Source organism: Talpa europaea (assembly GCF_964194135.1).
Source record: "Talpa europaea genome assembly, chromosome: X".
Taxonomy (NCBI): Eukaryota; Metazoa; Chordata; class Mammalia; order Eulipotyphla; family Talpidae; genus Talpa; species Talpa europaea.
The window spans coordinates 23,168,757-23,196,177 of record NC_140081.1 but is presented as its reverse complement, the minus strand read 5'-3'; the positions used below and the strand labels follow the sequence as shown (position 1 = coordinate 23,196,177).

The 27,421-nt window shown below is 39.3% G+C and overlaps 1 protein-coding gene across 1 annotated transcript in view; it reads right to left on the bottom strand.

Moving 5' to 3' along the window:
• Positions 1-3,541: 3,541 nt before the first annotated feature.
• XK (X-linked Kx blood group antigen, Kell and VPS13A binding protein) overlaps positions 3,542-27,421 on the bottom strand; it is a gene marked incomplete at both ends in the record, with an annotated part of 46,636 nt that continues 22,756 nt past the window's right edge. The window contains one exon of the mRNA XM_084258896.1: positions 3,542-4,368. Within this exon, the coding sequence (XP_084115022.1) occupies positions 3,542-4,368 (827 nt within the window). The remainder of the gene's footprint in view (positions 4,369-27,421) is intronic.

The window sequence follows — 27,421 nt, the reverse complement described above, 5'->3', positions numbered from 1 at the left end:
GGGGTGGGTAGACGTGTGGCATGAACTTCAAGCTCACATGTTAAATGGTAAACACTTGATGCCTAAAATGATTATCCATGAATAACACATGGTTTGCCAGTAAACATTTTAAATTTATGATTTTAAGCTATTAGTATTAATGACAAGTATATGTTTTCTTCAAATAACTTTTCAAAATCTGCTGTAGTTTTCCCAGGACTCAGGGAAGTTAAAGCTTACTCCTAACTTTAAATAAAGAGAACTGAGTAGATTCACATGGCTGACGAAGCAGGTTGTGTTGGTCTAGAGTTATATATGGTCTCATTTTTGTATCGCTAGGTACAGCTTTAACAGCACAGCTTTAACATAAGCATTTACAGTAAATGCTTATGAAACAGAAGAGATTCCAAAGCCTGCAGGTGTCTTTCAAGGCAGAATCCTAGCGCTCTCAAATTTCTCATCTCACACAGTAAATTTCCAGGTGATGTTACAAAACCACAATTAATCACAATGAAATTATTCTCAAATTTTTGTTTTTAAGATAGCCCCTGAAATATAGACTGTATATATAGACTGTATAAGGAATATATAGACTGTATAAGGGATATATAGACTGTATAAGGAATGAACCACATGGAGAAACTGAAAAATTAATTTATTATATGAGAAAACATACACAATATTTATTAGTCATGACTGCAAAGAAGCAGCCTACAAAACTTCACATCCACAATTTATTGTCTGAGAAGTATGGACACACTCATAACCACAGCACTAATATTCTAAGGTGGTTTCCAAGGAAATGTTATATTTTACAGTCAATTTTAATGTTTATTTTCCCATTTACAAGGCTGAAAAGGTTGTGCCCACATTCAGTTGATGTCTAGCAGGATCACTTTCCAGATGTAAATCACAATATAAAAGCTGCTGCTTTGAATGTTATGAATGACAATCGATACAAAAGTGATACATTTATTTGCCATCAAAGACAATTTACCAGATTTCAATGGGTCTTTTCCCTTCAAGAGATACGTGTCTGGGTGCTAAATTTTGCAAACAACTGATGATAAGGGACAAGAGCGGAGTAAAGACCATGTACACTTGCCCTTCCACAAGGCCAAAGGCCATCATATTGACTCAAGACACTCATGTGGATGATACTACTTGTTTCTTGTCTAACAGTAATCATAACCTGTTTATGGATTTGAATAACTATAACAACAACACCTTAAATATACATGGCACTTTACAAATGTTTTCAAAGCATTTTCACACTTATTATTTAAATAGAGCTTTCTGACAACTTTGTGAGGTAGGTTGGGCGGGTATATCATCCAATTTGGCGGGTGAGGAAACTGAGGTATCGGGCAATTCAGTAGCTTGTAGGGCTGGACAAGGAGATATCAGTCTACACTGAAGAGAAAGTCTAAACATGTCTGAAGATGCTATTTCAATATACTCTGAGGAATACTTCATCTCCATCCAGCCAAATGAGTGATTCAGGTGGAGCAGCTGGCATGACAAGTTATGGCCTATAGCTAATTAGAGGAAACACAAAGCACTACAGGTTTTAAAAATAAGAATTATAGCTGAAAAATACATTTTAACTCTCAAGACACAAGGGAATTTGCTGTTTGTTTTCAGGGCAACCTAGCTCAGCAGTCTAAACTAATTTGTCATTTCAAGGTATCATTTTAAAACAAAAATTTTCAGTTCACCATGACTTAAGATTTTCACCATGCAGAAAAAAAAGTGACTTCTCTCCCCCAGAGTGGATGGACATACATGGATGACCCCAAAGGAGGAGTATTTTTGTATCAAGGGTTAAAGATGACAAAATGCACAATTTCGTTACCAATTCTTTTTGTCTTTAGAAATGTGGCTTATAATTGGGCTGGGATACTGTCACAGACAGTCACTACTAGTTTGGTTTGAGGTTACTCAAGATACTTACTTGTCCTCTACATTAAAAAGTAATGAAGGTTCAGAGTTTATAGTGGTTCTTAAGACGGGCCTCAAATGAAGGCTATTAAATACCAGTATCTCCTCCTGTCTAATTCTGACCACAAACTTACTCAAACTTACCATTTTTAATCTGTTCCCTGATAGACTGGTTGTTGGAAACTGGACAGGTTGGAAAGTTTAGTCATTAGAATCCGCTAACTGTCAACCCTGACTGACCTGCAATGTCCAGCCTACTCAGTGACAGCTCACCTGTTTCCAGATATTTCACTACAAAGGTTTTAATAGTAGAAATAATGTCACTGGATCCAGGCATTTTCCCGAGATAATTGAGGATATGGTACACAATCCCTTTATGAAATAAATAAGGTTTAGACAAAAAGATATTATATTGAAGAGGGGAGAGTGCAGAAGGATAAATTGGAAATCTTGTTCAAAGTAGCTCACAATCACGCCAAACTAAATGCATTTGGATAAAGACAAAAGTCCTGTGGTCATTTCATCTCTTTCTATAATATGGAAGTTTCTAAAGTTAATATCTAACTGGGGTGGGGGGCAGAGGGAAGTAAACCCTTTTCTTTCAAATAATAGAAATTAAAATGGCCTATATACCTGAGCTAAGTGAGAGATTTCTGTGACATTTTCTAGAACAAAAAATTCCTGACAGGAAAGGAAGAGAGTGTGTGAAGACTATGAATTTTAGTACATTCCTTTTTCAGAAGGCAAACCCTAGAAAATTCTACTAGAACTTTCCTGGAATTAATGGGCAATACTGAACTTTGAAGAAGTTTAAGACTACCGTCTAGTAGATTCACATCTTTTACCATCCAGAGAAGGTAAGAATCCTGCTTATAAAAGCCTACAACATTTAGATATTTTAATAACTCCCTTGATCCAGAATTTCTTCAACATGTGGGAAGGAAACAACTTTCCTAAAATTCTAGGGCTTCCATAACCATGTTTACAATTCAATTTTGTATCCATTTATTCTTAGGAATAAAGTCTCTAAATCTAGACTTTTGAATCATTTAGAGACATCAGTCCAAGGTGGCTACAGTTGGTTATGTACAAAGAACCCTAATGAGATAATAATGGAACATCTATCTATTAAAACCCAAAATTGAACAGCTCTCTCTGAAAACTCTGACAGAAATGATGTTGCTGATAGCAAAACTCCAGGGACCTTCTCTGGTCATCAGGACAGCTCTTGGGTGATAAGTATGCTCAGAGATAATAAACATTAGGCAACCTAGACAAGTAGTCTAGAAAACCAGAAAAACGAAAGTCCCTTTCATCACTCTACCTGATGGATCTAACCAGTCTAACTCAGACATCATGGCAGTGAAAAGGTCAGTTAGCCTGGGAGAATATGGTCAAGTATGAATGGTAGTGCCTTACGCTGAGCCTCCAACACTACAGGGTCTCCCTAGCTTCTTCCATAGTGCCCACATGCCCAAGCAAGAACTCTCTAAAGGGAAGTGAACCACAAGGAGGTGAGATGAACATCCTGCTTTGTTAACTGTGCAGGACTCATCACTTGTGTGAAGAACAGAAATCAACCCAGAAAACAATGTCAGTGTCCCAAGAAACTCAAGTCCTATTAAGCAGAGTAGAACTCCTCAGTATACCCGGTCTGGTTGATCACAGAGGTTACTTTACTGCTAGAAGGTATCTCATTGCTGACTCCTGCTAGTCTCACATCTGTCTTTGCTATAGACTCACGGGGTCTCTGCCGCCTGGGGAAACAGCAAATACACTTTAGCCACTGCTGAAAACCTTCAGAAACACTGGTGGAAAAGAGCTTTTTGCAAGGATGGAAGAATTGATAGAACACAAGCATGAATAGAACAGCTATGCAGTACGCAACTAGCAACTGCAGAATCAACAGAGGCGCACACACATACATGTAGATGTCAGTCTTGTAGAGATACCACAATAGCAGGAGGAAGGCGTTCTCAATGAATCTCAGCATGTAGTACACCAGGAGCCGGTACCAGTTCTGGGACTTGCTAATGAGGTCGGGGTTGTTGATTTTTAGCTGCACAGCTGACCAGCAGAACATGTTGATGCCGCAATAGAGTAAGGTGAGGAAGCAGAGCACAATGGTGGTGCCCACCCGACTGAGGGCTTTCTCAATGTTCTCAGGGAACGGAGAGCCACTGCACCAGAAAAGGATCCAGGGGTACAAGAAGAAGCTGAAGAAGTTGATGAGTATGACCATCACCACCCAGGCCTTCAGGACGGAGGTAAAGAGGACCAGGACCACGACTCGAGTGGCAATCTCAAAGCTCCTCCAGAGGAAGATACAGACATAGGCCAGAGGCTTCACTTTGACTTCGTATTCATCATACTTGATCTTGATGGCCAGGATGTTACAGCGCAAAGCTCCGTATACAATGGACAACAGGGATATGAACATGAAGAGACCTGGGAGAGAAGAAAAAGAGCACTGTCAAGTCTTAAAAAAATTTTTTTTAAAGATTTTATTTATTCATTTATACAAGCACTGGGTACAGTCAGAAGCATGGGAGGGTGAGAGAATTCACCAGAGCCAGAGTGGAGAGCAGAGCAGGCAGACTGATGAAGTATACTGCTGAGGGGAGCAGCGGGTGGCAGGAGAGATCTGCGCGCCATGTGGGACCCTCACCGGCAACCCGGGATCGAACCGGTGCTGCAGAGGCTGCAGGGCAGCTTCGAAGCCCAGCGCTCAACTGCTGCGCCACCAGGGGAGGCCCAAGTATTACCCCGCCAAGAATCCTGCTGCAGCAGACACGCTGTAAGTATCTGCTCACCATGCCTGACAGCACTTTCCAGCTGGTGAAGTCTGCTTGGCCTAGGTACAACTACATGTCTAACTGATTCTTTCCTAAAATGGCTTCATCAGTCTATCTAGTTTACATGAAACAGAAGTTAGGGGGAGGACAAGATGTGTCTCATGTCAATGGAGCAGGGTGACGTGTTCCAGAGCATAACACTTTGTCCTGAGTTCTGTTATCTAAGAAATGTGCTGTTGACCCATGAACACAGACTGTACAGTGAAACAAACATCATCATTTACAGGCTGCCACTGCCTCCAGACAGTAGAATAAGGGATGGGAGGCAGAACTTGGATCTAGGAAGAGTCTGGCTCTGGTTTTGCTCTTGTCTTATCAGGTTACACTGGGGAAATGACAATTTCTCTAGGTTGTGTTTTCTCACTCATAAATTTTTTTTCTTTTCTTTTCTTTTTTCATTTTTTTTTCATTTTACATTTATATTCCCCATACAATTTCAACCCCCTTATTTTGACCCCAATCCCTCCTTTCCCTGCCCCTCCCCCATAGTGTGTCTCTGGTTCATAGTTGTTTGTTGGTTTTGATTTTTTCTTTCTTATAGTTATTCTTTTTCCTGCTCCCTTATTTAGGTTCTCTAGATTCCTGTTATGTCACTCATAAAATTGAGATAATAGTACTTTTCATGCCTGCTTGTCAACATAAAATGTCCACGTGACATAATTGTCTCTACCTGTAATTTTAAGGGCATGGGAATAAAGGATCTTTTTCTTATATAAGTTCTGAATCAATGGAAAACCATCTACAGTTGGTGAGCATGAAAATTTTGAAGTTTTGGTACTTACTTGCCTGGGAAAAGTTCAACCTTAATCCAAGCATCAACTTTTCTCACAGTTGTTTGGCACCGATTTAAATCATCAATAAAATTCATTAGAAACACTGTTTTCTACTAATCCAATTTGAAGGACAGAAACACTACCACAGTAGTGGACTGGAAGGTAAATGGACTGAGTTTGTTGGGGCTTTTTTTTTTTTTAAAGATTTATTTATTTATTTATACAAGAACTGGGGGACAGGCCAGATGTGCGGGAGGGTGAGAGGATTCACCAGAGACAGAGTGGGGAACACAACAGGAAGACTGATGAAATACACTGCTGAGGGAAGCAGCGGGTGAGACAGGAGAGGTCTGCCACGCCATGTGGAACCCTCGCCGGCCAGCCGGGATCGAACCGGCGCTGCAGGCTGTGGACAGCTTCACAGCGTGGTGTTCAACTGCCTGCGCCACCAGGGGATGCCCAGCTTTTTTTTTTTTTTTTAAGAGATTAATTCAGCAGCACATTGTAAAGCAAATACATAATGGTGATATATTTTTACACATGTGGTTACAACGTGTAAAATTTAAGCACCCTAAGGATTTAGATTTTAATCCTTTCCTTTTAGTCCTTATGCTTTTTTCAATGGGCCTCCCTGGTGGTGCAGCGGGTTGAGCACCACACTGTGAAGCTGTCCGCAGCCTCTGCAGTGCAGGTTCGATTCCCGGCCAGCGGGAGAAACCCCCATGGCGTGACAGACCTCTCCTGTCTCACCCACTGCTCCCCTCAGCAGTGTATTTCATCAGTCTGCCTGTTCTGTTCCCCACTCTGTCTCTGGTGGATCTTTTCACCCTCCGGCGCCTCTGACCTGTACCCCAGTTCTTGTATAAATAAATAAATGTTTAAAAAAAAAAGAAAAGAAAAATACTTCAAAGACAGAAGGTGAGATGATCATGAAGAATTAAAATGTAGAGGCGGAGCAACATGGCAGCGAAGAGACGCTGCGAGTAAGATCTCCCATTAAAAAAAAAGTTAATAGGGAGGAAAAGCGGCAGGTCCCAGTGAGAACTGGGACACGGAAGATAAACGGGTGACGCCAGCAAACTACCCGAAGAAGAAAGTGGCCATAAAAGAGGACTAGAAGGGAGGGAAGCACAGAACCCTGCTCCCCTCCCCCGCCCACAGAGGCGGCACTCTCCGACCGGCAGAGAGGAGGAAAACAACAAACCAAAACGGCCAACAAGAACAAACGACGCAGCAAGCGGGACTGTGAGTGGAAAGGAACTATTGCAGCCACCACACCCCGTGAACGGGAGCTGAGGCGAACCCTGCAGGATCCGCCGCGGAGGTGAGCTCCAGGTGCCATTAAAGAGAGCCCCGCCCCCCAGGAGGAGACCAGCACCAGCACACAGCCCCAGCCACCCGGTAAGCTTGCACAGAAAGCGGCGCGCTGGAAAACCGGACACGGATCGGGATTGCGCGGAAAAGCGGCGCGGATCGCACTGAAAAGCAGTGCGGTTGAAAAGCAAACGCGGATCCGGATCGGATCGCAGCTGCCCAGGTCCCCGCGCCTGCAACCTAGGCTTGCGGAGAGACGCGCGGAGGCCCTCCCTGAGTGAGCAGGAACCAGGCGCCCAGGCAGGGGAGCGGGATTCAAAAGGCGCCATTCCCGCGCCACTGATCTGGGCTATAGCCCGCATCCTGGAACTGAGGGCTTTGGAACTGAGACCCGGGGCACGAAATTAGGGGCGTGGGTTCCCCACGACGGTGGGGCACAAGGCAGAGACAGCACCCCAAAGCCGTTGAGGTGTACCCTACCATCCCCGCTCTGTTCCCTGTCCCACGGGGTGGAAAATCAGCTCCCCAAGGGCTCTAGGAGAGATCTCTGGCGCCACCTAGCGACTTGAAGCCAGCAGAGACTCCTGAAGGACCCAGTGGCCAGCTGGGAGTTAGCCCACACTGGGCCCCTTCCGACCAGTAGTCTGAGCCCACAGGGAGAGCGAGCACCCACAGCCGGGGCAGACCAGGCGCGCAGAAGAGTGTGCCTGAGACCGGACGCGCAGGGAGTGTGTCCCACATCACCATTTTAGAACAGGGACATTTCTTCAGTAAAGACTACCTGCAGAAGGCTTCCTCAGGAGCCAGAGGTGAGCGGGGGAAGTTCGCCCACGCCAGACCCCCTCTGGCCTGCAGTCCAAGCCCAGAGGGAGAGCAGGAACCCACCGCCGGGGCAGACCAGGCGCACAGGGGAGTGTGTCCCCACATCGGCATTTTAGAACAGGGACCTTTCTCCAGTAAAGACTGCTTGAAACTGACAGATGACTCCTGGAGGAACCAGAGGGGAGCAGAGAAGCCCACCCAAGATGCCGGCCAGTCCCAACAACACAGTGTCCCAAGGCATACGGCAAATTAGAAAACAGACAGTAGGGAGGAGAAGAACCACACGCAACCTAGCAACTCTCCAGAGAAAAAGCACACCACAAAAAGAAAACCAGCCCCCAGATTGCAACGACAATAACTTGGAAGAATTTCTGAGCCTTCCAGAAAGAGAATTTAAAATTGCCGTGATTAAAAAACTGACAGAAGTCATAAAGGAAAACAATGATAAGGGAAAAATAATCAACGATCAGAAGAATGCAATTGAGTCCCTAGAGAGGGAAAACAATGGTCAGAAGAAAGAAATTGAGTCCCTAAAGAGGGAAGTAAAAGAAATGCAGGAGATCAAAGAATTAATGGAAGAACTAAAGAATTCTGGGAAAAGCAATGAAAGCAGAATAGATGAAATGGAAGAACGAATAAGTAATCTTGAAGACACAGAAATAAAAAGAACCAAAACAGAAAAGGAAAGAGAAGTACGAAGGAAAAAGAACGAAGAAAGACTTCGGGAACTATCTGACTCCATGAGGAAAGGAAAAATAAGAGTTATAGGAATACCAGAAGGAGAGGAGAGAGATGTAGGAACAGAGAAAATATTCAAAGAGATAATTGAAGAGAACTTCCCAAATGTGAAGAAGGAGCTGAAAATTGATATACAAGAAGCAAGAAGAACACCAAACTTCCACGACGAAAGGAAAAATACAGCAAGACACATAATAGTAAAGCTCCCAAGAATCCAGGACAAGGAAAAAATAATGAAGCTGGCAAGAGGGAAGAAACAGATAACATTCAAAGGAAAGCCAATCAGGCTGACAACAGACTTCTCCGAAGAAACACTATGGGCAAGGAGAGAGTGGAGGGACATAGTCAACAGACTCCAAGAAAACATATGCCAACCAAGAATACTCTATCCCGCAAAGCTCTCCTTCCTCTTTGAAGAAAGAATATGGACCTTCCCAGACAAACAGAAACTCCGGAATTTCATTACAACTAAACCCCCACTCCAAAAAATACTACAAGGAGTCCTAAAGCCAGAACCTCAGAGGGACGAATAACAATGAAAGAAGGCCAAAAAAAAAAAAGCTATTAAAAGAATAAATAATTAAAATCAAAGGAAAGACAATCACAATGGCAAATACAGATGCTAACATATCAATATTATCTCTAAATGTAAATGGACTAAACTCTTCAATAAAAAGACATAGAGTTGCAGCCTGGATTAAGAAACAAAACCCAACCATTTGCTGTCTCCAGGAAACACATTTAGCTTCAAAAGATAAAAATAGGCTCAAAGTTAAAGGATGGAAAACAATCCTACAAGCAAATGGACCAAAAAAGAAAGCAGGAACAGCTATACTTATATCAGATAAAACAGATTTCAAACTCAAAAAGATAAAAAGAGACCCCAATGGTCACTACATTATGATCAAGGGGACAATACTTCAAGAAGAAATAACACTCATTAACATATACTCACCAAACGAAGGAGCACCAAAATATATCAGACAACTGTTGTCCTCTCTGAAAACAGACATCGGAGAAAACACATACGTAGTGGGAGACTTCAACACACCACTATCAACAATGGATAGATCAACAAGACAAAAAATAAGTAAAGAAACCAAAGCTCTAAATAAGGACCTAGAGCAATTGGGCTTAACAGACATCTATAGAACACTAAACCCCAAAAAAACGGAGTACACATTTTTCTCAAGCGCACACGGATCATTCTCCAGGATCGATCACATACTGGGGCACAAGACAAACATCAACAGATACACCAAGATTGAAATCATATCAACCATCTTTTCTGACCATGAAGGCATCAAACTAGAAATAAACCATAAAAAGAAGGCAAGGAACTTTCCTACCTCATGGAGATTAAAAACCACACTACTGGAAGACCACTGGGCTAATGAGGAGATCAAAGAAGAAATTAAAAAATTTTTTGAATTGAACGACAAGGAGGACACCAATATCCTAAATGTATGGGATGCAGCAAAAGCAGTAATAAGAGGAAAATATATAGCAATAGAAGCTCACATCAAGAAACAAGAAAGAACTCAAAGAAACAACCTAATCTCGAAGCTCAAAGATCTAGAAAAAGAACAACAAAAAACCCCCAAAACCAGTAGAAGAAAAGAAATAATAAAAACCAAAGCAGAGATAAATGAAATTGAAACTAAAAAAACAATCCAAAAGATCAATGAAACCAAGAGCTGGTTCTTCGAAAATATCAATAAAATAGACAAACCCCTAGCCAGGCTCACAAAGGAAAAAAGGGAGAAAGCACAAATAAACAGGATCATCAATGAAAGAGGAGAAATCACAACGGACACAGCAGAAATCAAAAGAATAATCAGTAACTACTATGAACAGTTATATGGAAACAAGTTTAACAATCTAGAGGAGATGGACAAATTCCTACAACTCTACAATCACCCAAAGCTAGATAAAGAAGAAATAGAACACCTAAACAGACCAATTACAATTAGCGAAATTGAAATGGTAATCAAAAACCTCCCCAAAAACAAAAGCCCAGGACCTGATGGATTTACAAATGAATTCTACCAAACATTCAGAGACGAATTAGTGCCTATCCTTCACAAACTCTTCCAAAAAATTGAGAAGGAAGGGACAATACCAAACACGTTCTATGAAGCCAACATTACACTAATACCAAAACCGAACAAGGACAACACAAAAAAGGAAAACTACAGGCCAATCTCCCTAATGAACACTGATGCAAAAATCCTCAATAAAATTTTAGCTATCAGAGTCCAACAATGTATCCATAAGATAATTCACCACGACCAATAGGATTCATTCCAGGGACACAAGGATGGTTCAACATCCGAAAATCAATCAATGTTATCCAACACATCAACAAAAAGAAATATAAAAACCATATGATAATATCAATAGATGCTGAGAAAGCTTTCGACAAAGTGCAACACCCATTCATGATAAAAGCCCTTGAAATTCTTGGGATACAAGGAACATACCTCAACATCATAAAGGCCATCTATGACAAGCCAACAGCCAGTATCATTCTCAATGGTGAAAAGCTGAAAGCAATTCCATTAAGATCTGGAACAAGACAAGGATGTCCACTCTCACCACTGCTTTTCAATATAATACTGGAAGTCCTAGCCAGGGCAATAAGACAAGAGAAAGACATCCAAGGAATCCAAATAGGAAAAGAAGAAGTCAAACTATCACTATTTGCAGACGATATGATATTATACATAGAGAACCCCAAAAACTCCACAGAAAAACTAATTCAACTAATCAATCAGTTCAGTAAAGTGGCAGGATACAAAATCAACACACAAAAGTCAGTAGCCTTCCTATACACAAACAATAAATCTGAAGAAGAAATCAAAAAAACCATCCCTTTTGTTATTGAAAAAAAAATCAAATATTTGGGAATAAATCTAACAAAAGAGATAAAGGACCTATACAAAGAAAACTATAAAACACTGTTCAAAGAAATAGAAGAAGACACAAAGAAATGGAAAAACATCCCCTGCTCATGGATTGGAAGAATAAACATTATTAAAATGGCCATCCTTCCAAAAGCAATATACAGATTCAATGCTATTCCAATGAAAATTTCAATGTCATTCTTCAAAGAAATAGAACAATTATTGATGAAATTCATATGGAATCACAAAAAACCCCGAATAGCCAAAGCTCTCCTGAAAAAAAAAGGAGGGAATGGAGGCATCACACTCCCAGACTTCAAACTATACTACAAATCCATAATCATCAAAACTGCATGGTATTCGAACAAGAACAGACATAAAGACCAATGGAATCGAATAGAAAATCCAGAAATAAACCCACAGATTTATGGTCAACTAATCTTTGACAAAGGAGCAAAGACTATGCATTGGAGCAAAGAAAGTTTGTTCAATAAATGGTGCTGGGAAAACTGGGTCGCTACATGCAAAAGAATGAAGCTTGACCACTACCTCACACCATACACAAAAATCAACTCAAAATGGATTAAAGAACTAGACATAAGACCTGAAACCATAAAATATATAGAAGGAAATATAGGCGAAACACTACGTGATTTGCACATCAAAGACATCTTTACAGACACATCACCCAAAGCAGTGATAGTGAAGGCAAAGATAAACAGCTGGGACTACATCAAATTAAAGAGCTTTTGCACAGCAAAAGAGACAATAACAAAAACAAAGAGAAACCCCACCAACTGGGAGAACATTTTTGCACCCAACACTAATGATAAAGGACTGATCACAAAAATCTGCAAAGAGCTGATGAGACTCAACAACAACAAAGAAAATAACCCAGTCAAAAAATGGGCAGAAGAGCTAAAAAGAAACTTCTCTGAAGAGGAAATGCAAATGGCCAACAGGCATATGAAAAAATGTTCAACATCACTTGTCATCAGGGAAATGCAAATCAAAACTACCATGAGATACCATCTTACACCAGTGAGAATGGCACATATTAAAAAAACTAGCAACAACAAATGTTGGCGAGGGTGTGGAGAAAAAGGAACTCTTCTGCACTGTTGGTGAGAGTGCAAACTGGTCCAACCACTGTGGAAAGCTGTGTGGAGATTTCTGGACCTACTAAACATAGAGCTTCCATATGATCCAGCAATTCCACTCCTAGGTATTTACCCAAAGGACACAGAAACATCAATTCCAAAGAACACCTGCACCCCTATGTTTATAGCAGCACTGTTTACAATAGCTAAGCTTTGGAAACAACCCAAATGCCCAAAAATAGATGACTGGATCAAGAAGATGTGGTACATATATACCATGGAATATTACTCAGCATTCAAAAAAGATAAACACATGCAATTTGCAGCAACATGGATGGTGCTGGAAGGGATCATGCTCAGCGAAATAAGCCAAAAAGAAAAAGAAAAATACCAGATGGTCTCACTCATAGCAGGAATCTAGAAAACTTAAATAAGGGACCAGGAAAATGAATAACTATAAGAAAGTGAAAATCAAAATCAACAAAAAACTATGAACCAGAGACACTTTTAGGGGGGTGGGGGCGGGAGGGGAGGGATTGGGGTCAGAATGGGGGGGCTGCAATTGTATGGGGAATATAACAATAAAATTTATTATCTAAAAAAATAGAATTAAAATGTAAATATTCATATATGTGCAGTATTTATATTATCATATTTGTGATACTTTAACTCCAAATTATTTGTTACTATTAAAAATGCAAAGACCGAAACCTTTTTTTAAGCATCTATCCATTTTTCTCTTGTTAGGTCAATTATCTTCAAATTACCTCTTTTTCTCTATCAAGAAAATTAGCCAATTATCTCCCAACTGCTGCTTAGTAGCAATCAACTGCTGAAGCCTTCTGAGACTGGAAAGAAATGATCTTGAATCACTGACTTCAATCATCATTCCCACTGTTGGGTGCTCATTGCAAAATGTCACAGATAGAAAGGGACCGGGAAAAGAGAGACACTTGGGAAGCAAGACATTTGTACAAAATGCTTGAAATGTACATTTCTACCACTAGAATTAAGCTGCTCTCTATGGGATGGTTAGGATGAATCTCATGGAAATACCCAATTATTCAGACTTAAATGGAGATAAGTCCTCTGCACCATTTTCCAACCTTATCATCCTACAAGCAACACAGAGGGGATCCGTTGGCAGCCCTGCCCATTTAACTGATACCTGATAGAAGTCTAACATGCCCTAATGATTCTACCCTCATTTCCTATGAGGTTGTGTGTTTTGGGAGGATGTGCTGTACTTATTAGCAGGCAAGACATCACTCTAGATAAAACTAAAAAGGCGGATTTGCCAATACACCAAACCCTCGCCACACTTCCAGAGCATCCTCCCACTCAATTCTGACCGAATGAACTCCTTCCAAAGGAGCTCTCTTCCTTTTTTTGCAGATAAATTGTTCTTAGGAATGAGTTGGCTCATTCCCGACATCAAAAACTTATTTCTGGGGGCTCCCTGGTGGCACAGGCGGTTGAGCACTGCACTGTGAAGCTATCCACAGCCTCTGCAGCACAGGTTCAATCCCGGTCGGCCGGCCGGCAAGAATTCCACATGGTGCGGCAGACCTTTCCTGTCTCGCCCGCTGCTCCCCTCAGCAGTGTATTTCATCAGTCTGCCTGTTCTGTTCCCCACTCTGTCTCTGGTGAACTCTCTTATCCTCCTGCGCATCTGGCCTGTATCCCTGTTCTTGTATAAATAAATCTTTAAAAAAAAAACTTATTTCTGTGTTAAGTGGTGGAAAACTTTTTATTTCCCATGGTTCCTCTTAGGAAGGGAATTCTATTTGTAGGACAAGGGGAACAGTTTCTCTGCTGCATTGGAGCGACAGAGGAGGGGGCTCCCGAGAAGGAGGATGGTAAAGAGTTTTTTTCTCTAACATGACTACGCTCCATGAACACTGCATCTTCAATAAAATGAGCATACAAAATGCTTGGGTGGAATAAATTTTTCATAAAAATTAGTGAATGGATGGACTGAGGCAGGCTGACGCACATAGAGTGCAATGAAGAGGAACGAGAGGTTAGCACAGTAAGCTTCTGAAAATTGGAATTTTAAGCAGATTTCTGAAGGACAGTGATTTTTGTTTTACCTTTTTTTCTCTCAATTTAGTAGACAAATTATCTTTCCTACTGTTTGGAACCAGGATCTCCAACTGTACTACACTTATCAATAATCCACACTCCACTGTAATATCTTTTCAGTCTTTTTGGATGCTAGCTAAAGTCCTTTAATAACAATGCTAATAGGGAGAAGAGGGAGGCAGAGACAAAGGAAAAAAGGGAGCCCTCTTTAGTACACACTTCTTTCTGTCTCCTGCTACATTCTCTTGGATGCTTTTCAGTCAATCCTCTTGAATTATCTCTAATCAAAAAACTCCCTTTCGAACCACAACTCCTTGCAGTCTAGATTCTGGTCTTGCTCCTTCCTGATCTCTGCAACATTTGGCATCATTCATTCCCACCTTCTTGAAACTTTTCCTGTAGAAATGATGGTTTCTTCCAATCAGCTTCTCATATTTCTTGTAGTCCCTTCTGAACCACCTTTGCAGGCATTTCTTTCTCTTCCACTCAGGAACCATTTTTTTTTTGTCTGTTTGTTTCTTAAAGAAGGGTAGCCTGCCACCTGCGGAGGCCCATTTGGATGTGTCTGGGGTCTTGGAAGATTGACTACCCTACCTCTAAATGGATCCTGAGAACTTGTTTGGAGGTTCTAGCAGCAGAGTGCAGCTCTTCCTATACTCTTGCTGGAGAAAAGTTCTCTATTGGAGAAGGTTGTCCTCTTCTGCTGAGCATACAACTTCAAGAGAGATGACAAATGAGTAGGAAAGGAGGAACAGGACACTTATTCAGTCAGCCAGATCAGCCAAATCAGCAAGGGTGATCAATGAGTGACAGATGTCAGTCGGATTGCCCTTCTGTCCAAGGAAAGCTACCAGACTTCCCTTCTTAGATATCCTATAGGTGATTCAAAAAAAAAAATGGACAGAAAAAAACTTGTGTTTCTCTGAAAATTTCATCTTCCATTTCCCCTATCACACCCAAATAAATCTCTACGCTATTGCTACTCAGTGTGTCTCATGGACCAGCAGCAGTGACATCAAGGAGGAGTTTTTTTTAGAAGTGCTCCATCTCAGATCCAGAGTCAGAATTTGTATTTTAACAAGATTTTCCAGGTGATTTGTATGTACATTAAAGACTGGAAAGTATTTCTCCCTTTCTGGTTCGGTCACTTATTAACTCTCATATGGCTGTTTGCAAAGGATCCTAACTCACTTGTTTCTCTGCCATCAGCCTTCTCTTTATCTCCTTGTTCTTCAAGGTTCAATTGAAGTGTCACCTCATCAATGATGCCTTTCCTCAGCCTTTATTCAACTATATCCATTCAGTTGTGTTAAATGATTCCAAGACACTTTCTAGCCTCAGTTAACTGTCACTCTATTGGGATCTCACAGCCACCTATGCATATTTTTATCTCATCACTTGGTACCTTTGGTTTATTTCTCTTGGGTCTACAGGAATAGAATTTCTGGGTCATATAGTAACTTTATATTTGTTTAAGGAACTGCCAAATTGTTTTCTAGAGCAATCATACCTCTTACATCCCTATCAGTAGTGTATGAGAGTTCCAATTTCTCTATGTTCTCGCCAATGTTTGTTATGATTATTAACTTGTATTTTTATTATTAGCTTTCTGATTCTAGTCATCCTGCTCAGGGTGAAGAGGTATCCCATTGTGATTTTGATTTGCATTTTCCATATCACTAATAATATCGAGCATCTTTTCATGTGCTTTTTGGCCATTGGTGTATCTTCCTTTGTGGCTTTTGGTTCTTAACTATGGGTGGATCAAACTTGGAATAGATTTTACACTGTCCCTTTGTATTCCTAAAAGTTTGCCAGAATTCAAGGCCAGAACTGCATAGACTAATTTAAGAATAATATATTGGGGCCTCCCCAGTGGCGCAGCGGTTGAGCACTGGGTTGCGAAGCTGCCCGCGGCCTCTGTGACACCGGTTCGATCCCCAGTTGCTCCCCGACCACCGGAGGAGGGTCCCACATGGCGTGCAGACCTCTCCTGCCGCCCGCTGCTCCCCTCAGCAGTGTACTTCGGTCCTTCTGCCTGCTCTGTTCCCTGCTCTGGCTCTGGCTCTGGTGAATTCTCTCACCCTCCTGCGCTTCTAACTGTACCCAGTGCTAGTATAAATAAATAACAATAAATCTTAAAAGAAAAAAAAAGAATCATTTAAAATAAAAAAAATTAAAAAAAATAATATATTGATCTTACCCACAGCCATCAATAAGCATTGGAATTGAAAAAAAAAAAAAGTACAATTCTATATTCTCATGCTTTTTGAATTTCCTAAAAAAAAAGGCATCAAAATTCAAAAAGAGGATGATTTCCATGCTGGCAATGGCAGATTCATTTGTTTTGGTGAAACATTTCTGCCAAGAAGTAGTCAAACATCTATTCCAAAGTATCAGAGATCTAACAAAGCAGTGAGTATTTCTGAGACCAAGATCTCAAAGAGAAGCAAAGTCCCAAGAGAAAATACTGCAGCTGGTTTTCTCCTCAAGACATGTGTTCATATGGCAAGTGGCTACAAAGAGACAAGAATCTGAACACAGCTTTCATTAGTCTTTCAAAGCTGGTGGGTGTGGGAGCAAATACTGATTCTGGCCCCATAATGCTTTTCCATGGGAACCCAAAGGACTAGACACTGGGAGTAAAGGTGAACAGAAATAGATAAACCTCACAAAAACTGCAGCACAGATTTCAATCAACTTTAGTTGTGGTTGAAAGAAGTTAGTCTACATGAAGTCCAACTTAAGTAAAATCTTTGTAAACATAAGTAAAATCTTAGTGGAGAAAGATAATGCATCCATGGCCTCAAATTATCTCTTTTTTCATACAAATATCAGACAATTAAAGATAACCTGGATACCAACAATACAAATTAAAAAGAAATATTAAAATCCAGGTATAAAAATAGATAATAAAAACAGATCCATGGGAGATGCAGATACTGGAATTATCTGACATTGAATATAAAATATCTGTAATTAATATACTTAAGAAATTATATGACAAGATAATTTGTCAAAAATTAGAAGTTTATGTGATTCAGAGGCATAGGATCACACCTCCTCAGATGCCTGTCACTACACCACACCCACCACCAATGCACCCACAAGACTGGTAACATTTTTAAAAGAGCAAATGGCAATTCTAGAATTGAAAAATACAATAAATGAAATGAAAATCAACAGATAGGTCTAATAGATTAGAAATGGCTATCATTAGTACTAAGTAGAAGACAAATCAGAAGAAAATGGGTGAACAAAAAACATCAAGTTAAAAGAGGGAAGGTGAAAATGTCAGGGGGTGGGAGGAAGAAGAGTTGGTCAGAAGTAATATTTAAAGTGACAATGGCTGATAAAATTTTCCCAAACTGGGCCTCCCCGGTGGCGCAGTGGGTTAAGCGCAGTGCTGTGAAGCTGTCTGCAGCCTCTGTAGCACAAGTTCGAGTCCCAGCTGGCCAGGGAGATACCCACATGGCATGGCAGACCTCTCCTGCCTCGCCCGCTGCTCCCATCAGCAGTGTTTTTGGTTCATTTGCCTGTTCTGCTCCCTGATCTGTCTCTGGTGAATCCTCTCATCCTCCCGTGCCTCTGGCCTGTACCCCAGTCTTGTATAAATAAAAATAAAATATTTTTAAAAAATTTTTCCCAAACTGCTAAATAACAAAGTAAACCCTAATAGGATAAATATGAAGGAAATAAAAAATAAGCATATCGTGTTAAAATTGTTGAAAGCCAAAGTTAAAACAAAAACCTTAGAAAGTACTTAGAAATATACAAAAAGGTTAACTACAAAACAACAATAAGGACAGCTGGCATCTCAACAGAAATAATGGAAGTAAGATGACAAAGGAATGATAACCTCAAGATGGGAAAATAATGACCTCTGACAAAGTTCTATACCCCACGATGAGACAAAACCAGAACTAGGAAATCTGTCCACAGCAGACCTGCTCTGAACAAGAAGGTCTGAACAAGCACCAAAAGGATAAACTTAACTCAGTTTCTAAAACGTACAAAAAGGTTTCAACACTCATTTCTCACATTCTCACCCCTAAATTACCACTAAAGACAAGAAACTCAAGTTCATTAGTCATCAGGAAATGCAGATTCAAACTAAAATTAAAAACTACTGTGCACTCACTGTACTAACTGAAAGTATAACCAAGTGTTGTCAAGGATCAGAAGCTTTCTGCAGCTTCTACTTAATCTGAACATAGGCATTTCCTGCACCCCAGCAATTTGACTGTTGAGTACATATGTAACAGAACTTCATATATATGTATATGAAAAGGAATGTGCAAGGATATTTACAGCAGCATTAATTCTAATAATCCCAATCTGGAAAAAAAACCTATATATTAAGGGCAGAATGTTATCAATTCATTGTAGTATATTCATACAATGGAATACTACACAGTAATGCTAAAAAGTAAACTTCTGCTACAAGGCACAACATGGAAAATTTTCACAAATACAGTCTCTAGTGAAAGAAGCCAGACCTCTAGCGCCATTTATATACACTTTTTTTAAAAAACAGAAAAATTAACCTTATGTTAATTCTGCTTTCTGCTTAGTGTACACTCTTTGGGAAGTACAGTGGGGAAGTGATGAGAAACAGTACAGGGAGGCTTTTGGGGTTTCAGGGACTCTTCTGTTTCTTGTCCTGGGTAGAGGGTTACATGGGTATATTTTCTTTGTGATCATTCATCAAGCTTCACCTATGTGCTGAGTATAGTTTTCTGTATATATTTTATACTTTAATAAAAGTGTTTATTAAAAAATGAGGTGTACTAATAAAAGATTATTAAATTTATTTTTTAAGGGCAAGAGATTACTCTTTCATTATTATAATGAAGTCATTTCAGAGATAGTTTCCTTTTCTATCCTGGTCAAATAGACATGCCAAATAGAAAACAAACATAGTATAAACCCCTACATTTAGTTAACAAAGCAAAATCTGTTCTGTAGATGTAGCCAGAATGCTGCCCTAATAGTATAAAAATGAATTTAAAGTCCTAGTCACTAAGACCTTACTGTTACCAAAATCTCCCTTGAACATCTTCCTGTCTGCCAAATGTTGAGTCAAAACTCAGGACTTTCCTTTCAAAATATTTATATTTTGTTTAGTAGTGGGAATTGTCAGAATAAACATTATGGCGTATCATTTACAGCACACATGATGTAATTATTGCTCTCTTGTCTACATCCAGAGATCCTAAATGATTTTTTTATTTTTCTCCCAGAAATAGTTTGGTTTCTTACCGAATTAAACTGGATGATAAAATATCTTCTGGCTCATCATTCTTATATCCAAAATAATTATTGCACTTCATACCAGGGGCTATTATAACAACTTTACAGGTACTCACATAATCCTAATATCTATAAAGTAGATACTGTTATCCTCATTATACAGATGAGAACACAGAGACACTTAATTGGTAAATGACTTCCCAGAAATCACTCAGCTAGCAGATCTGAAATTCACACCTATGCAACCTTGTTCTACAGTCTTAGTCTTAACTTAACCAACAGGCAATTCTGACTCAATAATTAGGGTATGTCCTTAGCAGTGGTTTCAGCTCCAATTTTTATCTCTTTTTCCAATGACAGGCAAGAACACTTGAAATTGCCCAGAGCCTCAAGAGTGTATTTGAGTATGCTCAACACTTAAGTATAACCTCCAGAGTATTTGGGGGAGTTGTATGATTCTAACTTTCTTCTACTAAGTCCCACTTTCATATTTATTTTCTATTCTATGAATAGCCTCCATATAGAGACTTCCTGAAATCATGCTGTCTAGACATCTTGGAGATGGTAAGCCTCATAGCGCTGAGCTGGTTTCTGAGAATTGCCTCCCAAGGCACAGCCAATGATCAGAAAGAAGTGGGGCAGGCCGCTCTATCTGCCCTACCAAATTGTTCTCCTCCTTCCTTATCACCCTGCCTCAGGCAGAGAGAAGAGGTATCAATAGATTAGGTAGAGAAAAGAAAACCCTTAAAGCCAGACAGAGGGAGTTAGTATCTGACCCATGTGTGGGACCCTCCATCAAGTTATTTATAACTTCAGACCCTCAGATAAATGTTCTGCATTCTGCTGCAGATACTTAACTGCAAAGCATTACAACCCTCTTAAAACCCATTGCAAACCCTCTTAAAACACAGTAATTCACGTACAATGAACTTTGTAAATTATCGAACATAGCCACTTCACTCCAGGGCTGATATAATGTCATGTATTTTCTGCCTTTGCCAATGTTTGGACCACAGACATTTATAAATATACACATCCTTACTTCCACTAGTCTTTTTCAACTGTATAATTTCCCCCCAAATTTATCTTCCCTTCTCTCTTTTCATATCCCTTATTTCTGTTCTCCGTATTTAATGGCCTTGTTCGTATGTGTCTAGGGTTGTGAGCAACATCAAATTTCTTTAGAGATAGGATATAGATAATAAAAAAATAAGTGGATAAATAAATGGCTTGTATCTTGTAATGAAGACCTGTGTATATGTGGAGATGGCAGTGAGGAACTAATTGTCTTCCCACTGAGTATCACTAAATAACTGCCACTAGATTGTGGTCACAGATTGCAGAAAAGAAAATCAGAGCCTACATCCAGGCAAAAGCCAAGGCTGAATGAAAAGTCTTGCATAATGCATGAAAGCATTTCCCCCAGTGCCTTTAGAGGCGAGTTCAATTTAGAATTGAATTCACCTTTAACTCGTGTAGACTACATACCATCTTGCACATTGGTATATACCATTATATAGTCATACTGACCATTGTTTAGGTTGCGCTCTCTCTCTCTCTCTCTGTGTATACATATATGTGTGTGTGTGTGTGTGTGTGTGTGTGTGTGTGTGTGTTGCTCTGAATATAGCTAATAATGTTCTTTGGTATAGAAAAATATTAAATAGAATTGTATTTAGAAAGTGAAGCCAAAAATAAGAAAGGCACCAGGCTTTCTAGTCTACTATCATCTATCTATCCATCCATTCACCCACCCATCCATCTATATATCTTATCATCTTTCTTGGATTTACAAATAGTTAAATAAATTCATCTGATTGTAGCTTAACCAGAGCAGTATGGGATCCAAACCACATATATCCAATAAGGACCAGAGATTTAAGAAACTTCCATATTGGAGCAAAGTTGACATAATACATCTAAATCATTTTTAGAGTAAGAAGAAGACAAACTACATTTCTTACAACTTTACTGAGGTAGTGTAATTTATACACAAACAATGTATACATTGTAATATAAAATTTGATGAGTTTGGACATGTGCAAGTAAAATTTAAAATAACTGCAAATTTCAACTAACCCATATTTAAGCTATTTTCCAATTAACCAATGCTCTGCCTTTAGGTAAGAGACATATGTCAAATTCATATCCCTAGTAGAATACAAGTTCAACAAAAACAGAGCTTTTGCTTTGTTCACTAATGCCTGGCATCAAGTACTGTGCCTGGCACATAGTAGGTTTCAATAAATATTTGTTGATAACAAGAATTTATTTTACTAAATAAAAATAGCACTGTATTCAAATCAGTATTATTTATTTATTTGTTTGTTTGTTTGTTTGTTTGTTTGTTTGTTTATACATGCACTGGGTACAGTCAGAAGCGCGGGAGGGTGAGAGAATTCACCAGAGCCAGAGCGGGGAGCAGAGCAGGCAGAAGGACTGAAGTACACTGCTGAGGGGAGCAGCGGGCAGCAGGAGAGGTCTGCGCGCCATGTGGGACCCTCCTCCGGTGGCCGGGGAGCAGCTGGGGATCGAACCGTCACCGCAGAGGCCGCGGGCAGCTTCGCAACCCAGCGCTCAACCGCTGCGCCACCGGGGAGGCCCTAAATCAGTATTATTTAAATTAGCATATGCTACAAACATATTCCAAACGGTGCACCAGACTCAATCCCTGAAGAGTGTTTCTGTAAGTATGGCATCTTTTCAAAGAAGAGTAGAAAGATAATGTATCTTTTTAAGATATTTGCAATATTAGGGCTAAAAAATACACACACAATATATATTTCTGGTTGGTCCATGTTTACCAAAAATCCAATGCCCTGAAATCTCCATTCCCCTTGGACTACTTAACTGAATTTCATGGCATATTTGGCATATTTATTCTGCCTGTCATTCTTACTTTGAAAGAGAAGAAATTGGTTAGTCAAACTCTTTGCTCAATGTGTATTATTATCCTTTTATATAAAATTAACTAAAATAATTCAAATTCCTCTCTAAAAGGTTTAAAAAAGAATAGAATTTAGAAAATCAAAGAATTAGATAGTTTTCTACATTCTTTCCAGATATTCATCATCCCCCCTTTAATTAACATTGACATTTGGATCCTTGTCTACATACCCCCAAAAACTCAGAAAATGTTCACAAAGGCAGATAACAACTGCATATCTATAAGTACAATTGAAGTAGCCAGTTTTTGAAGTTTCTAAAGTCATGAATTATCTTTTTCCCCCTAAACACAGTGAACATATGCCATTGTAATAACCTTCTTATAAGATGCTTTGAATTTATGGTTAATATTATTTTCCCTAGAGAAAATTTTAATTTCATTTTGTCCACTGAGTTCAAATTACTTTTAGGTCCTGAGGGACAATTAGAAATACCAGAAAGAGCTTCCAACTTGAAACCGGTATTAAAAACTATACTTATCTCTGGAAATTTAAAGATTGGCTCTCTAATTCTTCTTTCTCAGTCTCCTACATGCTGGAAAAAAATGCAGAATCAGCCTTACTAAATAAAAGCCACCAATGCCAATTATTATCATCCATATGAATAAGCTGCGTAAGCCAGCTTGACCCTTTCCACACATGTTCTTCTTGCTCGCTGCAAATCTCTAGCCCTTAGCCAACTCTTTTTTTAAATGTATTATCTTTCACTTTTTTAAATATTTATTTATTTTTATACAAGAACAGGGTATAGGCCAGATGTGTGGGAGGGTGAGAAGATTCACCAGAGAATCAATTTTTTGCAAAAGTCTTTAGTGTGTCCACATGTCTGACATCAGGCTAAGTACTGTTAGACGTTTGCTTATAGCATTAAAAAGGTGTGTGCAGTAATGTCGGAGGGGTGCTACTACTTATGCATTCTTACATATAATTTACCAAAAGTGATACAAGATGACACTGAAATTGGAATAGCTTTCTATTGAAGAATTTAGATTCGCTGTCAAAAACTTTCCCATAAAGAAAAATTCATTTAACACTGTTTTGCATCAAGACCAAAGGAGTCAAAACACAGACTCCAACCTCAATTTTATTGCCTTTTTTTGCAATCTTACAAGTTTTATTAAGATCAATTAGTTACCAATACCATACCAAAAGACCAAAACCAAAACACAGTAGGCACATACCCCTTGCAAACCTGTACTCTAGTTGCAACGACCCTAAGTAAACTATATTCTTAAATGTTTTCCTTTCTTTGTTTTTTTCCCCTTTTTTTGTTTTTCTTTAAGTCAACTATTAATACAGTAATTTAAACCTCTAATGAGCATCTCATCAAGGGCCGGTATTACATGCCAAATCTTTCAACTTATTTAATTTTCACAGCAATCCTGTGAAACCTGCGGTGATAGATGGAGAGACAAAAGGTTTGTGAGGTCAACTTGGTCACTCAGCTATTTGGTAACAGCACAGGCCACCAAGCAAGCTTCTGACACTAGTCCCAGAGCACTTGAGCAAAGGAACAACCGTGCTCCAGCCAAGGGGCTGACTAGCATAGACAACACCTCCTGAATTTCCCAGTCACTGATGCCCCAGAGCTTCAGAGAAACCGCCAGTAAGAGTACAGTACTACACACTTAGGGATCAGGCCTTCCCCACTCCCCAGCTGCCCAATTGTGCTTCCTATGCATCTGGGCCATCTGTGTTTCTCAATGAGTTCAATATTTCTTCAAGGAAATTCAATTCAGAGCCTACTTAGGGCAGCAAAAAGGAACGAGAATGGAGAGGAAAGTAGAGAGAGGGAGGTAGGAAGAGGAGAAAGGAATAAAACAGGCTTTTTAACATTTCAAACATCCATATCTACTATCTGCCTTATTTTCCTAGCCTCCTAAGGAGGCAAGCAAGATAATCATTATTTCTGCTTCATATAAGAAGAATCAGAGACCCCAAAAGTCATAAAAGTCAAAAGGAGAACACATAAGTAGTGGTAGAGTCACACAGAACAGCAGCTAGCAAACTCCTGTTTATAGCCCAAGAGTTAAGAATGTTCTGTACATTTTAAAGTGTTGTGAAAAGAAAATGAATATGTAACACAGACCATAGATATATTGCAAAATCGAAAACATTTACTATTTGTCTCTTTACTGAAAGTTGTTATTTGCAACAAAACTCTTTTAAGCCATGAAAAAGAGTGAACTAGCACTACAATCATCCGCATGACTAGTTCCCAAAATAGAGTAAAAAAATGCAAGCTTCCAAATAACTTCCAGAGTATGATAACCTTTAAAGACCTACAAAAGTGATACGTAATATTTATGGATACAGTGCAGATGTAGTTAAGCTGTAAATCATGCATTAGAATGATAATTTCTGAAATCATGACAAGGAAGGGTCACAGGGTGCCCCAATTATATTAGCAATGTTGGAGAAAACCCTGAGGCAGAAAAATAGAGAAATACCACAGTGTGTGCGGGGACAAGTGTTTGATGTGGGGTGCTGGCTATGTGTGGGGCACTTTCTACCACAGCTGCACTAAAATCAAGAGGGCAGAGAACAAGTGGCCCAGAGTATCTCAGAACTTGCTATAGTCCCCCAATTTAGTTCTCTAGGTTATATGTACATTCTTACCTCCAGACTAAATGTTTAAGCACTACAGGGTATCTCCTCTTAGTTGTCCCACAGACACTGCTCAAAAGAACAGATACTGGGAGGAGTCAGAAACATACCCAGGAGATTCAAACTCTTTAATAGTATTTGCTGGTGGCAGCAGCATGGGGCTCCCTCAACTGTGAGTGGGCCTGCCAGTGGATGAGACTGTGAAGGCCTGCGCCACTACCGGAAGCCAGGTGTCAACAGTTCTTCCTGAATTGGGCTGTGCCATCAATTAGACAGATGTCCTTCCCCTAAAGCAGCAGTTGAGCTCAGAGTTCAGCACTGCCCCCTCTGCATGTTGTGGTGCAGTATACGTCCTGTGGTGGCCATGGGCCTTGCTGCTTACCAGCTCCAGGATGCAGCCTGTCAGGTCACTGATACACAGACAGAAAGCATTAACCAACAGAGATTCGATTGTCTTCCCTCTCACAATGTAATAAAACCAATTTTGTTGCCAATTACATACTTATTTCCATAATGCTAATCAATATCCCTCTTCTGAACTCATTTTAACATCTACCCATTACCTCATAGATTAAAAAATCTCTTAACGTGTGTCCATATCCGTATGAATGACATGATGTCACCCATTTTGAAAAATATCTTTTACTTGTTTTGGAAGCCACAGTTAGATGCCCAATAGATTCACCTGCCTGAGCCAGGTAAACTGTTCACCGCGAAGTGCATCTAGTGTCCAGTTGAAGCCCAGGGTTTTATTTATTTATTTAGGCTTTCTTAGGTGACATTAAAGAGCAAAAAATACCTGTACTGACTCTGTGTTTTTCTAATTTTAAGTTTCCCCTCTATTAATTCATGTTTCTGTTTTGTTTTGGTTCATTTATAGCCATTAGTTTTTCCCCATTATTGGCAGAAATAGATGGGAATTTGATATTAGGATCAAACTACCTGGAAAGCTCTCTAAATGGATTCATGGTTGAATAAACCTAGTTCCTGCTGAGTGAGAGGCAACAGAGAATCTGGTTTGTTGATCTTTTTGGTTTTTAGCTCAAATTTATTCAGAATTTCATGCCTTTTAGGAGAACAGCAGCTATTCGAAATCTGAACTGTGGAGATTTTCTTGTTTATTCTTGATTCAGCTGAAAGTGTAGACTGAAGCTATAAGCTCCATTTCTCTGTAACTAATTGCCTCTTTGTCTATAATTCAGAAATGCCTTGACATGTGATTGTGAAAGCATGTACTATTTTCCTAGTTTTCAATGGCATTGATATATTAGATTGTACAGTCTCTTAAAGGAGTTCTGTGCTGACTGACATATCTAGATAAATGAACATAACTAAATATAGAAACTGAGCTACTGATACTTTAAATGTTCTAAGTAAAAAGTATATTTCAATGATCCAAATATAGATAATTTTGTAAATCTTGGACAATCATGACTAGTGCAATATTGTGGGTTTAATGAAAAAAAGTCTTCTCTGATTTATCAGTATTAAATATAATACAAGCATACACATACATTTTTATGACTTTTGGGTATCTTTTCCCTAAACTTACATATGTTCGTGATGAAATTATCTAAAATTACTGCTATTGAATGCTTGAAATTATGAAAAATATCATATACAGACTTTTATTTGCACAGTAAAGATGTCTTATATAGTATGTCATATAATAGATGTCATATAGTAGATGTATGTCATATAGTATGTCATATAGTAGATGTCTTTTATAGTATGTCATCTTTACTAGCATTTCCAAATCTTTGGATAACTGAAGACTTTGCCCTGATATGAAATAATTAATAGATATTCAAAGGATGCTGAGATCATTTCTAGGTAAGATAGAATACTGAAACCCTGAATGCGCAGCATAACTATGCTTATGTATTTGTACATGCTACAAAGATGTTATATTTTTGAGTTTGTAAATGAGTACATTACTCTTTGCTACACAGTAAACATATATATAAGGGAAATGTATGGCTCAGTAAAGTTGAATTGGAACTATGCTAAAATAAAATAAATTCAAAATTTATCTACCTCCTGGTTTTCTCTGTGAAATACAACTAAGTGCTTAAAAGTTACAATTAATATGGATGAATGAGA